The sequence below is a fragment of the Notothenia rossii genome (assembly GCF_949606895.1).
Source record: "Notothenia rossii genome assembly, chromosome: 1".
NCBI lineage: Eukaryota > Metazoa > Chordata > Actinopteri > Perciformes > Nototheniidae > Notothenia > Notothenia rossii.
In genome coordinates this window covers 6,258,006-6,275,748 of record NC_136912.1, presented here as the reverse complement: position 1 = coordinate 6,275,748, position 17,743 = coordinate 6,258,006, and the positions used below count along the sequence as shown (strand labels likewise).

At 40.4% G+C, this 17,743-nt stretch overlaps 2 protein-coding genes across 2 annotated transcripts in view; one reads left to right on the top strand and one right to left on the bottom strand.

The window, feature by feature from the left end:
* Positions 1-3,209, top strand: part of col9a1a (collagen, type IX, alpha 1a) — a 31,029-nt gene extending 27,820 nt beyond the window's left edge. Inside the window, exons 31-32 of the mRNA XM_079647803.1 lie at positions 455-532; positions 2,148-3,209. Of these exons, the coding sequence (XP_079503929.1) occupies positions 455-532; positions 2,148-2,353 (284 nt within the window). The 3' untranslated portion in view covers positions 2,354-3,209. The remainder of the gene's footprint in view (positions 1-454; positions 533-2,147) is intronic.
* A 1,122-nt stretch (positions 3,210-4,331) lies between these two features.
* ptp4a1 (protein tyrosine phosphatase 4A1) lies at positions 4,332-17,740 on the bottom strand. The gene is made up of 5 exons (XM_079647896.1): positions 17,411-17,740; positions 17,009-17,101; positions 14,518-14,648; positions 8,553-8,627; positions 4,332-5,993 (listed from the first exon to the last, which is right to left on the bottom strand). Exons 1-5 carry the CDS (start codon positions 17,513-17,515, stop codon positions 5,876-5,878), a joined length of 522 nt encoding a protein of 173 aa, XP_079504022.1. The 5' UTR covers positions 17,516-17,740; the 3' UTR covers positions 4,332-5,875.
* Between the last annotated feature and the right edge of the window lie 3 nt (positions 17,741-17,743).

Genomic DNA, 17,743 nt, shown 5'->3' with positions numbered 1-17,743 from the left:
AAGATAATTATCAATATATAAATACAAATGGGAGTCCAAAGTAGGTAGATACAGTTTACTTTACTTACTTTTTATATTTTGCAAATCTAACATTTGTTATTTCTTATAATGCTCTAACAAAGAAAGAAAATGCTAGAAATGCCACAAAAAAAGAAGAAGCCCAACCTGACTATCTTTAGATCTGTAGGCTCTAATCATCTGTACAAATATATATATAAAATAGTAGTAATGGTCTTAATTACAATAATGTATTTTGTCAAGGAGCTTCAGATGTTATTTTTGTATCATCTCATTTTGATATCCTGTTCTGACTGACCCCCTCAGGGAAGAATCAGGTCACGCTGATGTTAATGAAGCAGCAGATGAGATCTGAAGCCTCAGCTTGAACTCAGCTAAATATGGAAACTTTAATTACGTGTATCCTCGTGGTGATGGTTGTGTTTCCTGTCTTCAGGTGACGTGGGAGACCGAGGGGACAGAGGACCCGTATTGAGAGGACCCAAAGGAGCACCTGGAGCAACCGGTCAACAAGGTAAAAGAAAAGCATGACGAAGAAATCTGATCTTAGAACGAAATGTCCTCAATATTCAAGATTCAAGGCTCTTATTGTCATGTGTTCATAGCTACAGTGTAGATATGTCAATGTTAGGTCACAGGCTCCTCCAACAGTGACACACAATAACAGATACAATAGTTAAAATAGTGCAACTACATACAAATACAAATAGAATGGAAATATCCTCAATATCTGATTGTGCTGCATCAACACATCAACACACTCAGCTTTATTCAACAGTCATCAGTTTGTAGTGATGAGTTCAGAATGGTAAAGGGATCAAATTAAAAAACACAACTTGGTGAGATGTGGAGTGTTTTTGATAATTTCATAGTTTTTAGCGTAATGTTTGTAGTTCGTCTTTTGGTTTAAAGAGGCCTTATTATGCTTTTTAGGGGATTTCCCTTTCCTGTAGTCTGTTCTATAGGTTTGTGTGTAAATGGCCTCCAAAGGATACAATCCCTGTGTTCCCTTCAGAGGGAACATAGTGACATCACTATGTAATACTCATGCTTCTACTTGCTAGCACTCCAACACATTGTAAGTGATAGGCTAAGGGGCGGGACATCTCTAAGCAGTTGACCAATCACAACAGAGCCGGCCAGCTAACCAATCAGAGCAAACTGGGCTCTGGTTTCAGACAGAGGGTGAAAAGAGGTGCTGCAGCACAGACAGTATGAGACAAATAAAGAGCTTTCTGAACATTAAAGCATGGAGACATGTCCCAGTAGAGACACTACATACTGATATACATCTGAACATCAGCAGGAGAGGACTCTTTAAAGTAGAGACACTACATACTGATATACACCTGAACATCAGCAGGAGGGGACTCTTTAAAGTAGAGACACTACATACTGATATACACCTGAACATCAGCAGGAGAGGACTCTTTAAAGTAGAGACACTACATACTGATATACACCCGAACATCAGCAGGAGAGGACTCTTTAAAGTAGAGACACTACATACTGATATACACCTGAACATCAGCAGAAGAAGACTCTTTAAAGTAGAGACACTACATACTGATATACACCTGAACATCAGCAGAAGAGGACTCTTTAAAGTAGAGACACTACATACTGATATACACCTGAACATCAGCAGGAGAGGACTCTTTAAAGTAGAGACACTACACACTGATATACACCTGAACATCCTATACAATGTGCATGTGAAGCCACCCAAAGTACACTTTATTTTCTCCATGTGTAGAAACTTCATAAGTGCTGTCACCCACTGGACATGAGTGGGAGACGCCTCCTGCTTCCACCTCATAAGTATTAGTCGCCTAGCACAAGCAACGGCGTTTGAATAATGTCTGGAAAGGACAATGTCGTCCGGGACGCCTCCAAAAATTGCAGTAAGAGGAGAAGGGGTACATTTTACTCTAAAGATCTTAGAAAATGTATCAAATATAGACATCCAATAATTATGAAGATTTGGACATATCCAGAAAGTATGGATGAGGGACCCTGTTACTGACTTACATCTGTTGCATGAGGGATCTACCCCTGGATACATCTTTGCTAGCTATAGGCTAATAGGTGACCTTTAACATGTTATTTTCTCTTTACTCTTCTCTCAGGTAATTCGGGGCGACCGGCGTACGGTAAGGACGGCCGTGAGGGGATGAGAGGACCCCGCGGTGTTCCCGGTATGTTGGGCGTTCCCGGTGCTCCTGGTCCTGCCGGTGTCGTCGGATGGTGCGAGTCGTCTCAGTGCGTCCTCCCAATGGTGGCAGCGGACTTTTCTGCAAAGGACTCCAGCATGAAGGGGCCCAATGAAATGTGAGGAGGGGGAACTGAAAGACTGGAGGAAAAACATCCATGGAAGTCCATTTTGTCTTTAATTTGGAAAGTAATTTTGTTCTCTTGAAGCCATCTTTTTGAGTTTGACATGGAGGTGGACACTGAAACATCTGAAACTCCTTTACATAAAAAAAAAGTTTCATTTTTACCTCACTCTTTGCCATTTCTGTACTGTACAATTAGCAAAATGAAGAATTCACTGATTCAAACCGACATTCCTATGAAAGCAACGAGACAAACGTTTATCTGTATTTTTATGTAAATGTGTCAATACGCAAATTATACAGCTGGATGACGTCCATTTTGCTTGTGAGTATCTGTGTTGTTATTCCACTTTAACCCCCGCTGTGCCTCTAAATGGAGGATATGTTTGATAATTTCTCTGTCATGGGCCGGCGACTGTTGTTTTTGTGAATGGAGGGCGGCGATGTGTGGAAACCTCTCCGACAGTTTTATATGACTTCTTATTTATTATATAAAGATTCAAGGTGACATCTACGAGTTGTACAAAGGAGGAAATAAACACATTTTGATAACCTCTTGCATGTTTTGTATGGGCTAAAACAACCAGGACAGAGTAAGAAAGAACATCTAATTAAAAATGAATTTCTTTGATCAACAGCTTTGAGAATTATTCCTATAAAACCTGATGATCCAGCTGTGAAAAGAATGCCAAGAAAAGTAGATTTTGAATCTTTAATTTGTATTTATATTTTAATTAGACAAGTCAAGCATTAAATAATCCCTATATAGTCTTATAAAACAAAGCCCTATTTGTTTATCTTGTACATAACACAGCAGCGAAAGCCAAATGAATTTCCTGTACAAGATATGGTGCACCTGGTCCATGTCACTCATTTTCATTAATAAGGAAACAAAGATATGAAAGAAAGAAACATATTTAAGCGGCAATAAATATTCAAATAATTTCGATTGACAACATTGTGTGTTTATTTAATCTGACAACATGTACCCCTCCCTCATCGACCTGGGCTGCTGGTGTGGCAGCCCAGGTCGATGAAGGAGGGGCACATGTTGGAATTTGAATAAAATTCACCAGGAGAGTTTTCTTGACTAGTAGTCTATAACGAATTCCGGTGGTTGGAGCTTCAAAAAAAGTACCTCTCACTAATATACATTTCATGCCGTTTCTGGGGAAGTTTAATGTGTTTCATTGTGCATTACTTTCGACTGAAAAAACTATTATACCATTATGTTTTTTAACACCCTAGCATTCAGTTAGAAGTGAACCACACCAGATGTGTTAGAATATCTCCAGAAGAAGATATATATTATATTTTAGAAGCAATTATATTTGATCATGACACCATTTTAAATAAATATTTCCGTTAAAGGCGAGGTAAGTTTGAGAAACCGTCTTGAGTGCGCTAGAACTTGAAAATACACAACCGGGAAAAATCTGGCACTTCCTTACAGAGCCCCTCCTCCAACACACAGGAACGCGCACATGACCAATGAGGGCACGAGATAAGTTTGTGCACAGATGGAACGCTGACAGGCAGGTAGGCCATCCAGTTACTTTAGCCGGGTCGGCTCAGATGATTGGTCGTGCTTTTTACAGCGCCACGGCTTCCACAGATGATATTTTTTTATGGATTTTGTGTCAAAGCACTTCAGATATTCATTGCTATCGGGATGTTAAGAGCATTCCATGGAAGATAAAAAGTGTACCTCGAGCCGGTTTCTCAAATTGACCTACCCCATCTTTAAGTGTTTTTTATCTTGACCTTTGAGCTGTTTAAGTGTATGTGCTGACTATAAATATGTTTAATCTGACCTGGTGGCAGATTTTATAACGAGGCACAAATAAATTAACAACACATTAATGATAAACTTAGATTTGAGATGCACACAAATAAAAGCCCTGACAACATGTTGTATGTGGACTGTGAGACTGACCGTTGAGCGGACCGACCAAGCAAGGAGGCCGAGGCAGAACGTCCAAAAATAAAACCCGGGGTGGGCATTTATTAAAATAATGTGCACAAAGTTCACAGCCTCAATCCTGCTGTTCTCCGTGAACACCTCCTGCAGCCACAAAGATTTCACACACACTACCACTCTACACAGACAGGGAACACAGAGCCTAAATACCCACACACCAATCAGCACAACAAGACACAGGTGAGGGGGGAGGAGACAACCCAGGGCCCCAGGTGCGCACAATCATCAGCCACAGACATTCAACATATTATTTGCACCCTGATTACTCTCAACCGCTGTCATCCTTATCCCAGCATCCAGACGACATCTCAATAAATACGGTTTAATCAGTTAAAAAAATACTACTTCCATAATTAGTTTAAATTATGTGCCAATACGCCATGCTAACTGTACTGTGCAATTACGCTAATAAAGTGCCATATCACCCGGCCCGAAGCCGTCAGTCCATCGTAACGAAGTCGTCACATGGACCTTGGAAGTATTGAAAGAACACAATAACCTTGAATAAGTATTGAAAAAAACCACCATGAAGTCTTCTCTTGGTTTTTTTCAGTGTATCATTTAATGTACTCTCACAAGTTGGTGAACAGGTACAACTTTGTCGCTCACGGTACTAAATCACACATCCATTGATAGTATAAATAGCCAACCTAATAATAATAGTACACATTTTCAAATACATAAAATCATCAAGTATCCAAGTCTTAAGTTACGGACATCAAATAAAAAGGCATACAAAATATTGCAGACGTTGGAAGTCCAGTTTGAAGCAAAAAAGAAAACCAAAAAAGAAAATTAAAAAAGAATGAAAATCACATTTTGGACATGGCAGTTAATTAGTAAACAGAAGGTTTGATAGAGAACAGAAAAGCTCTAGACTTTCAATTGACAAATATTGCAACAGTTAAGCATTTCATATTAAAAAATAGTTACTGAAAGGGCATAAGTGAGTGTAAGACTTCCTGCACAAGACAAAGGCAACAATTTCTTTTTTTTTTTGTTCCGAGTAGAAAAATGAAACACCTTTTCCAATGCCGGCGGCGGGAAGACCCCACCTCCTTTGCCTTTGCTCCACTTCGATTGTAAGGCATTTATGGATGAAACCATCTGATTTGAAGGAAGGCATACCTCTAACTAGTCAGTCTTTAACCCTTTTAAATTTAAACGGGGTACATAATTTGGTCAATTTTATTAACTTGAGCACATTCGATGTAAACGCACTGGCCAAATCAAAAATCTTTGGGCTGTGTTTGCAGAAAAAAGAAACTATTAATCCAACATCGTACAATGATACACGACTCAGCGCTGCCCCTCATAATTCACTTTTTTTTTTCCCGGGCACATGAGGAGAAAACATCCCGGTTCACACAACTCCTTTTCACTTTTTATTGACACTTCATGGGAGCGGGGACAGTTAAATTACCACGCATGGTTTTTCCCAAGAATAATACTTCAACACAATGACTTAAAAAAATAATAACAAGCCTGCCAGGATATAAGCTAGCGAGGTGGAATTAAAGAGTGGGGGGGGGGGTTGGCTCTACTGGATGCAGCAGTTATTGCGATGGCCGTTGGAATCTTTGAAGCGCAGGCGCATCTTTGGACGATATTTCTCCAGGTAGAACAGCTGCTTGCTGTTGAACGCTCCCCGACGCTTCCTGGAGGAAAAGACGGAAGATTAGTTTATATTATTTGTGACTTCAAAAGGTCCCCTATTATACTGTTTTTCATCAATAGGTCTCAGATATATACAGAGCCTGTCTCTGATTGGCTGAAACACCAAACAGATCATTGCAGCATAACCCATAATCCCCTCTGTTTCAGCCCTGTTTCCAAATTGCTGATTCTCTGTCTGTTACTTTAGATGAAAATAAGGAGCCCCCCCCCACGCCCCTCTGAGAGACATTTGGTTACAAAGAACACAATAGGCGTTTTCACACAGTAGTACTTTTCCCACAAAGGTTCATGAGAACTTAGTTCATCAGAACTCTTTAGTTCTGATGAACTACAGATCCCGTTCACACCGGAATAAGTCCCGAGGGAGGATTAGGCAAATGAAGCCGCTGACATCACTTCTTCTTCTTCTGCTTTGGGTTTACTGGCAGGCCGTAAACCACTTCACGGCGTATACTGCCGCCCGAAGTCCCCGGCCGGAAGTCCCCGGAGTTAGGGACTGGCTTCAGTAGAAGCTGCTGGGACTCCCAGCAGCTTCTACTGAAGCCTTCCGAGTAAATAGCCAGAACGCCGACACCTCCTCATCTCCACCGCTCCCATGTTTTATTTTGTGTTGCCATAAGTTAGTCTCTCTGCGTTTGTGCGCTGGGCTAATGCTAATAATACAGTATTGATTGTCCTTCCTCCTTATCTTCAAACCATTTGGACGCAGACTTGCATTTCCCCATAACGATGTTGTTTAACAACCGGCGTAAACGGACCTTCGCGCGCTATCAGGCAGTGAGAGTGCGATGTCCTGTTCAGATGACGTCCAATCCAACGGGATGCCATAAATAAACTACACAGAATCACACTACACACCTACGCCATGATTACATTCAGGCACACTGTAGAATACAACCTCTTTGGTTATTGAAAAACGAGCTGCAAAATGTCATAACTTGGAAAATACCCTTTAATACTTTTTAATAGCCGTCATTTTGGCTACATTTATTTATCAACTTTTAATACTTTTTAAGACCCCGCGGACACCCTGGAATTTTAATGCTTTATACATTTCTCATTTAATGTTCTGGAATATGAATTACATCAAGAAATACATTTAGTATACATTGTGACAAAATATATAAACACCTAAATGTCAGCATTTATCCCCCACCTTATATTCTTGTGACTTCCTATGAAAATCCATATATCACTTCAAAGCAAACATGTGCGACCTATAAATATTCCCAGCTCTGACGCATCACGTACTTTAAAAGCATGAACCCACTCGTCGTGAATCACTCCTCTCACTTTCTGATGTTCCTGTAATGACTCATCTCTCCCTGCTTCATCGAACACTACGTTTCTCTCAGAGATAAATCCCTCAGAAAAGCAGGGAATATCAAACTCAGTGGTCAACTGAAGCAGTTTGGGGTCTGCAGTTCAACGTGTGTCCACCAGAGAGCACTGAGGGTCTCTTTCTTGATATTTAAAAACTTCTGGTTAGAAGAGTTGTATCATTTACTGGGGTGCACATCACTTTCTTAGTGAGTTACTCAAATGAGTACCAGGAGACAATGTTTGGTACTCAGGACGGCCCCTCTGTTTTGCGAACGTCGACGGGAGGGGTGAAGGTGGGCGCTAGTGGAAAACGCACGAAAGTTAAATTCCGTCGTACAGACCGACGTTAACAGCAGCCCCGCCCGTGTGCACGTCCAGTGATCGCAACGCCTTCTGGAAATGCTTCACAAGTCCGTCGACACCCAATGGCGCTTAGTGACACGAGTGACGGTACGCATTTCAGATGTTTGCCGTGCATGCGTACCAGTTATGTGCACCCCTGATTATTTAGGAGGCTGTGGGTCACTGGTTCAATCCCCACTGCAGTCAGCATATCGTTGTGTCTTTGAGCAAGGCACTTCACCCCAAACTTCTTCTGTGGGGATTGCCCATGGCATTGAGTGTACGTAAGCTTTGGGTAAAGCGTCTAACAAGTGACATGTCATCTCAAAATGCATTGCCTATTTATTAAGTATATTACTAACTAACGTTGGATTTTATTTAATCTAAAAACAGCCCATTTTCAAAAAAAAATTAGAAGCTTCCTTGACTTTTTATTTGATAAATAATTTAACCATTGATCTGTTGTGGATACATTCTGTCTCAATCACCGACACAATCATAGTTTGGAGGTGATTGAGAGAAAACGTTGTGTACGGCTCAGTATCCTTCCTGGTCACAATAACCAATACAACAAAATGTAAGGATATTAGAGTTTGTGTAAAAAAATATATATATTTGGGAAATGACTGTGGTTTGATTTCAGGCAAGGACCTGAATACTGCTAAACCTACTAAATGCAGATAACCCTAGACTACAATTAAAAAAATATGTACAACAGGTAAAATAAGAGTCTTTGCAGGTATTACTCCAGCCCCTAAAGTCCAGCTTTACTCAGGATTAGCTGAGAGTACTTTTCTGCGAGCATGTACCCAATTTTTGTAAATCAAAAGCTAAACGTGCAGTTCTTTGAAAATGTTTCCATGTGTGTCACTTACTGTCGAATGAACTGGACCGCATCTTCATATTTCATCCCACATTCAATGAGAGCGAGCGCCACCAGAACCGGAGCTCTGCAGGGGAAACAGAACGTCAGATAAACAGAACTCTGATTTACATTCAACTCTCGTCTGTTCAGTTCAATCACATCAAAAACATGGAAATCTGAGAACAAAAACTTACTTCGGGAAGTTTTAATAAGTTCATATTTTCTCTCAACTATTTCAAGTTTGTACAGTGGGGCAAAAATCTATAGATGAAACAAAACGTATTTTCCACCATAATTTGCAAATACAGTCTTTAAAAATCAGACAATGTGATTTTCTGGATTTCTTTTTCTCATTTTGTCTCTCATAGTTGAGGTGTACCTAGGATGAAAGTTACAGGCCTCTCTCATCTTTTTAAGTGGGAGAACTTGCACAATTGGTGGCTGACTAAATACTTTTTTGTCCCACTGTAAAACACAAATGGATGTAAGAGAAGTTTATGGAGTCGAGGTTCAGACGATCTGACTCTCAAATCAGTTTAAAGCAGACGTGAGGAAACGTGTTCTTCTAAATGTTTGAAGTGTCACATACAACAAAATAAAAGAGAAGCCACGTCTGCTTCAGATTGCTTTTCGTTTCTATTTCAAACCACAATAGAGAATACGGTGACGCGTCCTAAAACCCGGAAGTAAACTCCTTCCGGTCCCTTCCACAAAAACGCAATGCAATTTCTCCATAGGGTTTGGGAAAATAGCTGGAAATAAGTTCTGTGGTTGAAACACATTTAAGAGACGGATCACGTTTTGTTCAGCCGGATAATCTCCACATGTCTCCTACTTTTATAATTTTTCAATCATAAATCTAGTCGCCAGAAGCAAAATGCTAACGTCATGCTATAAAGGAACTACAGCAGGGTCGCTGCTTCAACGTCACGCCAACTTAAGATCCATATTCAAAACTACAGATTCTAAATGGTACGAGTTGAAGCGTTTGTTTGAACAGTCTGCAGGAGGCAGGTACTTGCTTTCAAGCAGAACAGGGCAAACTAACTTAGAGGAGTGTTTACGTGTTTGGCGTAATGACGTACAACGGCCTCCACGACTTCTGTAGTCCTATTCAGCCACTTGGTAACAACCATCGTTTTTCAGACACGTCAACTCTTCAGAAATCACCAGTGGGGTCACTGCTGATGGATTTAATGTCGTAGAACAAAACGTGACCCGTCTCTTAAATGTGTCTCAACCACAGACCTTATTTCAGCTATTTTCAAAAATCCTATGGAGAAATTGCATTGCTTTTTGGCGAAGGAACTGGAAGTGGTGAAATGCTAACTTACTTCCTGGTTTTATGACGCGTCACTGTGGCACTCTATAGATGAAACAAGAGGAAACCCACTGAAAACATTTATCTGATTCTATGTAAACATGAAACTAAGACAGAATTGGTATTTGTGTGAAAGTGTTTGCTTCTTATATCTGTAGAAAGCTTTGTGTCTAATGCTGAAAGCGTTTGTTCCATTAGTAGACCGTGTCTATCGATCATCTACTCTATAAAAGATGCCACAAAGACATCTGGTTTACGATGACATAAACCACGTGCTAGTTTTCTAGCGTACTCAAACACACCCTACTGTTTATTATTATTCACGTCCCACTATCCATTAGAGCTGCGAATGGCTTGACTTATCGATTACCCGAATGACAGAAGTAATCAATAACTATTTTGATAACCAGAGAGTCTTTCAAATATCTGCTGGGGAATAAATGCTGTTGAGGTTTTCTGCTTTCTCTGTTTTGTAGCATATTTTGGGGTTTTGGACAAAACAAGATATTTAAAGACATTAACTCAACCTAGAAAATAGGGGTGCACCGAATGGGAAATTCTTGGCCGAAACCGATACCGAAAATAGGAAACAGTTGGCCGAAAACCGAATGCCGAAAATGATTAATAGAAATATATATATATATATAATGTACACATTTTTTACCAATGTTTTTTTTTTTTTACCATTTTTTACCATTTTTTACCAATGTTGTTCAGCTGCCTGATTATGGAAAAATAAATGATTATGGCAAAACTTAACTTAAATAATAATCACTATTATGAGTCCATAAAACATTTATTCAGCACTTTTTGAATGCATACATTAATTATTAAGTGCATTAATTCCAAGTCAAGTGCATTTTCTTTTCTCTGTAGGATAACTAGAACAAAGTGCATTCAGAACAAAGCCAAGGTGCTTTAAAACTGCATAAATATCTAGGCCAGTAGGCCCACAACAAAATAGTGTAAATAAAGACTAACAGCCAGGCCTTCAACAACAACAAATGCACCTATAAGTTTGGTAAGCTAACGTGTTGTTGTGATGACGTAATCAAAACGCGGCGACAAGCACGGCGCGCGACCATGCTCGCGGCTGGCTCACAGCCAACATGTCTGCCGCTTGGAGACATTTCAAAATATCAGAGAAAGAGGCGCGGATTGCGATTTGTAAAACGTGTTCAGCTGACATTTCTCGAGGGGGTGTAACTGCAAAGACTTTCACCACTTCGGGATTACTCCACCACTTGAAATCAAAACACCCGGACAAATATGCGGAGTAAGATCAACGTAACCCTGTTCGCTGACATTCGGTGATATTTTTCTTTTTAACCATTTTCGGCCGATAATTTTTGGTGGCCGAATATTCGGTGCATCCCTAATAGAAAATACTGAAAAACGTCTATTGCTGTTTCTCAGATATATTACCGACCAAAGAATTAAAAATAAATGATCTGCAGATTAACAAACAGCCCAACTATCAGATGTACAATACATAACTTATTGTTGATATTTTTGTTATATGTAAAACAGCATTTAGGTGTCACAGTACTTGTAGCCTTTCAAAGACAAATAGATTTAATCTAATATAAAAAGCCGCACATTGGAGACAGAGTATTCTGATTGACAAATGATTTCAAAATCATCTAAATTGCTGATAAATAATCTATAAAACAAACTGTCTCTACACCACAGACTGTATGTGCAGCAGGAAGTGTCAGAGTTTATCCGCCACATCCCCCTGACAGTAATCCGCTGTAAGATATGATCCTGCTTGATAAAACCTTAATACTTTAATCCAGGGGGGTCCAACTCAAGGCCCGGGGGCCAAATGCGGCCGAGACCTCATTTTATGTGGCCCTGCAAGAGCTTGAAAATAATGTGCTTTACAGAAGCATGTTGTCCATAAACTACATGACCCAATATGTAGTTTATGGACAACATGCTTCTGTAGAGCACATTATATTATTGCAATGCATCTCTTTTTGTGACATGTGCACTGAAGTGACTTGCCATTATTTGCCCCAGACTTTCAGACGTAGTTAATTATGAAGTTACCCTATCCGATAATAATCCAATGCAAAGGAAATGATGTAATATAAAACAAAACTCTGAATTTGCCAGTAACTACTATGAATTGTAATTGTTCATTTTGATTATCTTAAATTTGTGACTAATACAAACATGATGTCAGTCACTAAAACATACCCAGAGACATTGGTCTGATTAAGTCACTGACATATTTATTAATTGTGTTGGTTTATTTGTTATGTTGATCCTGCATGATTCTTCCTTAAAGGTCCGCTGGTATACTGTTTTTCATCAATATATCACAGGTCTCAGATATATACAGAACCTGTCTCTGATTGGCTGAAACTCCGAACAGATCATTGCAGCTTCAAATGGCTTACAAGCCAAAACATCGTTATGATATCATAAAGTGTCCAAAATCTGATCAGCTCATTTTCAGACAGGTTTTTATAGAAATGGATCAAAAAGAGAGAGAATCTTTGTTCCTGAAACTTTCAGAATCTCTTTATACAGGGGGGACACATGTTGATGTAGAAGAGACATGAAGAAGAGGGGACACATGTTGATGTAGAAGAGACATGAAGAAGAGGGGACACATGCTGATGTAGAAGAGACATGGAGAAGAGGGGACACATGCTGATGTAGAAGAGAAATGAAGAAGAGGGGACACATGCTGATGTAGAAGAGACATGGAGAAGAGGGGACACATGCTGATGTAGAAGAGACATGGAGAAGAGGGGACACATGTTGATGTAGAAGAGACATGAAGAAGAGGGGACACATGTTGATGTATAAGAGACATGAAGAAGAGGGGACACATGTTGATGTAGAAGAGACGTGAAGAAGAGGGGACACATGTTGATGTAGAAGAGACATGGAGAAGAGGGGACACATGCTGATGTAGAAGAGACATGGAGAAGAGGGGACACATGTTGATGTATAAGAGACATGAAGAAGAGGGGACACATGTTGATGTAGAAGAGACATGGAGAAGAGGGGACACATGTTGATGTAGAAGAGACATGAAGAAGAGGGGACACATGTTGATGTAGAAGAGACATGAAGAAGAGGGGACACATGTTGATGTAGAAGAGACATGGAGAAGAGGGGACACATGTTGATGTAGAAGAGAGATGAAGAAGAGGGGACACATGTTGATGTAGAAGAGACATGGAGAAGAGGGGACACATGTTGATGTAGAAGAGACATGGAGAAGAGGGGACACATGTTGATGTAGAAGAGAGATGAAGAAGAGGGGACACATGTTGATGTAGAAGAGACATGAAGAAGAGGGGACACATGTTGATGTAGAAGAGACATGAAGAAGAGGGGACACATGTTGATGTAGAAGAGAGATGAAGAAGAGGGGACACATGTTGATGTAGAAGAGAAATGAAGAAGAGGGGACGCATGTTGATGTAGAAGAGACATGAAGAAGAGGGGACACATGTTGATGTAGAAGAGACATGAAGAAGAGGGGACACATGTTGATGTAGAAGAGACATGAAGAAGAGGGGACACATGTTGATGTAGAAGAGACATGAAGAAGAGGGGACACATGTTGATGTAGAAGAGACATGAAGAAGAGGGGACACATGTTGATGTAGAAGAGACATGAAGAAGAGGGGACACATGGTGATGTAGAAGAGACATGAAGAAGAGGGGACACATGTTGATGTAGAAGAGACATGAAGAAGAGGGGACACATGTTGATGTAGAAGAGACATGAAGAAGAGGGGACACATGTTGATGTAGAAGAGACATGAAGAAGAGGGGACACATGTTGATGTAGAAGAGACATGAAGAAGAGGGGACACATGGTGATGTAGAAGAGACATGAAGAAGAGGGGACACATGTTGATGTAGAAGAGACATGAAGAAGAGGGGACACATGTTGATGTAGAAGAGACATGAAGAAGAGGGGACACATGGTGATGTAGAAGAGACATGAAGAAGAGGGGACACATGTTGATGTAGAGGAGAGATGAAGAAGAGGGGACACATGTTGATGTAGAAGAGAGATGAAGAAGAGGGGACACATGTTGATGTAGAAGAGAGATGAAGAAGAGGGGACACATGTTGATGTAGAAGAGACATGAAGAAGAGGGGACACATGTTGATGTAGAAGAGACATGAAGAAGAGGGGACACATGTTGATGTAGAAGAGACGTGAAGAAGAGGGGACACATGTTGATGTAGAAGAGACATGAAGAAGAGGGGACACATGTTGATGTAGAAGAGACATGAAGAAGAGGGGACACATGTTGATGTAGAAGAGACATGGAGAAGAGGGGACACATGTTGATGTAGAAGAGACATGAAGAAGAGGGGACACATGTTGATGTAGAAGAGACATGAAGAAGAGGGGACACATGTTGATGTAGAAGAGACATGGAGAAGAGGGGACACATGTTGATGTAGAGAGACATGGAGAAGAGGAGACACATGTTGATGTAGAGAGACATGGAGAAGAGGAGACACATGTTGATGTAGAGAGACATGGAGAAGAGGAGACACATGTTGATGTAGAAGAGACATGAAGAAGAGGGGACACATGTTGATGTAGAAGAGACATGGAGAAGAGGATTTTGCATAATAGGTGACCTTTAACCCTTTGCTCTCTCACCTCCCCAGGCCGGCCACACAGTGCACGGCCACGCAGCAGCCCGCCTCCTCCCTGAACTTCAGCTTCAGAAGGTTCAGCCAATCGTCCACGATCTGGTTAGAGGGCGGGGCTCCGTCGTCAAACGGCCAATCCTGGAAGAGAACAGAGAGAGAACAGAGAGAGAAGAGAAAATGATGTCATCTGCACCCAGATTCTTGAAAACCAAAACAAAAGGAGTGAGAGGCTGACCCAGCTGCAGGGGAACTCAGATGCTGTTGTGGGGGGAGGGGCGGTCTCTGTCAGGGTCTTCAGGAGACAGTTTGAGGGGTTTTTGAAGCTGTTACACGTGATGTTCTTTAAATAAGGTTATTGATCCAATCAGCAATACTTTAGAGAAACAAGAGGCTTGCTTTTTGAGGCTTTAGATGAGACAGCGCTGTGTTGAGGACGGTTTTTAAGGCTGCAGAATAAAAAAAAGGACATTATTTGATCACTGTTTCTATAATAAAGTCATGTATAAGGCTGTTCTTGAAGACAGAAATACTCTCCATGCTACGATTTAAACAGTATTAGGGTAGGTTTATGTTAAAGCGCCACTTTAAATATTGTGTTAATCAAAGATGGGCATTAGTTCAAAAATGACAAATGGAATAAAGAAATCAACCGAAGGGGTTAATTAGAGGCAGCAGCCCGAGTGATGTGTTGCAGACAGCAGAGCATGTGTTGCTTGCAGCGTCTGAAATGTGAGAATCAGCTGCTTCCTTCTATTTTTACATCACTGTGTGTGGATTGAATATATTTGGGTTTAAAACTGTTCATGGAACAAAACGTACTCTGAATCCGTCAAGTTGGGCTTTTGGAAATCAGGTTGAGGATTTTCCTTTCTTCTTATGGACCAAAAAAGATTTTCTAGATGTATAGATACAAAAAAATAAGAATGACTTAACCTCTTAAGCCCGAGGGTCCCCCCAGTGGACCCCCCCCCCCCCCCCCTTTTATTATTTACAGGAATTACAGGACCCAGAGTGCACGGAGCACAGAGCGGACAGCAGATAACAGAATTGCAGTTTTATTGCTTATAGATTATCAGAACATTTCAAAGGGGACACAGCCACATTGGATATGATATGGATAACCTATGGATTAACTACATCATCGTTTTTATCGTTTTAATGCCATTGACCAGTTTAGACCAGACAAAGACAAAGGTAAGCCACGTTAGCATTGTGTAGCCACCTAGCGCCACTTCTTTTGATTTACATTTTTGTTGATAACGTTGCAAGTGTGTATCTTTCAGTGTTGAGGTGGGCACCGTTAGATTCTGTGTCTTTACGATCATAAACGATGTGTTGGATGTGCAGCTGGGATATGTAATAAGGGAGCTAGGAGTGATTTCCGGTGCATAATAGGTTAGCATTTTTCGCTCGGGGCTAATCCAGAGGCTCACTGTTAGCATTGTGGGGCCTAAGAGGATAACAGAGTATGTTTTTTTAAATTTAAAATGTTAAATGTGTTCACAACAGTTGTATTTGGATGGAATGAATACCTATAGTGATAACTCAAAGTAATACAATTATTTTTACAGTGAAAAAGGTCAAATGGAACCGATGGTTCCCAAATTATCCAGAGGTGAGTCCGCCTGGACTTTATTTTTCTAAACCTCTCTAAAAAAAGGTCAAATTTCACTTGTTTTGCATCAATCTTGATACAGGGTACTTATTATATGTTATAGTTTGGATTCCTAAAGCTTTTAGTCTACCAACCCATCATTCAAGGGTGGTTTTCACTATAAGTAATGTTTTTTTTTTTAGGCGGACATTAGAATTTACATGTTTTTACTATGTTCCATCTGAATTTACTTTAAAATAAAAACATCTAGATTGATTCTGACACTTCTACATCCAACTCACAGATGTAGCCTTGCTTTGAGAGAAAAGATGATTAATTTACCCCTTTTAGAAGAGAAGATATAGTCTTTGCTGTGTTCGTGGCATTTTGGAGCCTGAAACCTGAAAAACAGGCTCAGGGCTTAAGAGGTTAAGTGGATAACGCCATACATGTAACCCACTTCTTGATATCTACGTCACTTCTTATCTTTGAACAGAGGAAGAGGATTCTCATGAGGATAGAAAGCACTACATATAATTAATAATATGTGCACTCAAGTCCTCTGTAATGCGTTATCTCTACTGTTTTAGAATAAAGCCGTTCACCAGTCCTTTCTTGGCTTGTTTGATGTTTTTGAAGCATTGTTTTTGGCATGGCTTGTCTAAAAATGTCTAAATCTGAGGATAAGGTCAGCATGTCTGCAACAGGAGGAAGGTAGCCGCTGTGAGCTAAAAGATATGATTGCATTTTGGCTGTTATGCATTTTATTGATTACAAATATGAGGGAAATTGGGTGAAACACAAGGATAAAAGTGACTAGGCAGGTTCAGCAAAGTGCACACAGAGCTGGGCGACAAAACTGGTTTGGTTTAATATATTTACAGATTTGAAGGTTTGGACTCACCAGAACTTGGATTCCCTCTTTCACCACCAGAGTGGAATCGTAGGTGGCCTCACACACTCTCACCACGGTGCTCACTCCATATTTCTTCAGCTCCTGGAAAAGTGCAGCACAGGATTTATAAGAAAGCTTTCTCCAACTTCAAATGTCCCAATTTGGCACGAGTAAAGTGTATGTCACCTATTCTAATCCCAATGGGATTTAAAGACTCAAATGTGTCCTAAATGACGGTTTATCTGCGAATGAACTAGCCCTGTAAGTTTTGTAATCTTAGATTTAAAAAAACACATTATCATTTGGACACCGTTTTAAATTACTACAAAACAAATGTGTAATCTAATCTTGTGAATGCCTCTTGAATCTGGCTGAGCAAGTTTTAACTCTCAACCAATGACTGAGGCTCACCTCGATGAACTTGTTCAGGGTGACGTTGGTGGGATTGTGGGTAATGAGGAACCTCATGTTTTTGTAGGTGATCTCCACAGGGGCCGGTCTGTTCATTCGAGCCATTGTGACGTGAAACGTAAAAACAAATCTTCCACAGAGTAAAAACACTAATGTAAACACTTAGTTAAACTCGGAGGGAATGTCAAACAAAAATGTCCGACGAGCTTTCCTAGAAACCCAGAATCCTCCGGTCTTCTTCCGACGTTGGAAAATAAAAAGGCTTCGAGAGGCGAATTTAGAGACTTGGCGGCCGAAAAAAAGGGCGTACAATCAGAACTCAAAACCTTCTCA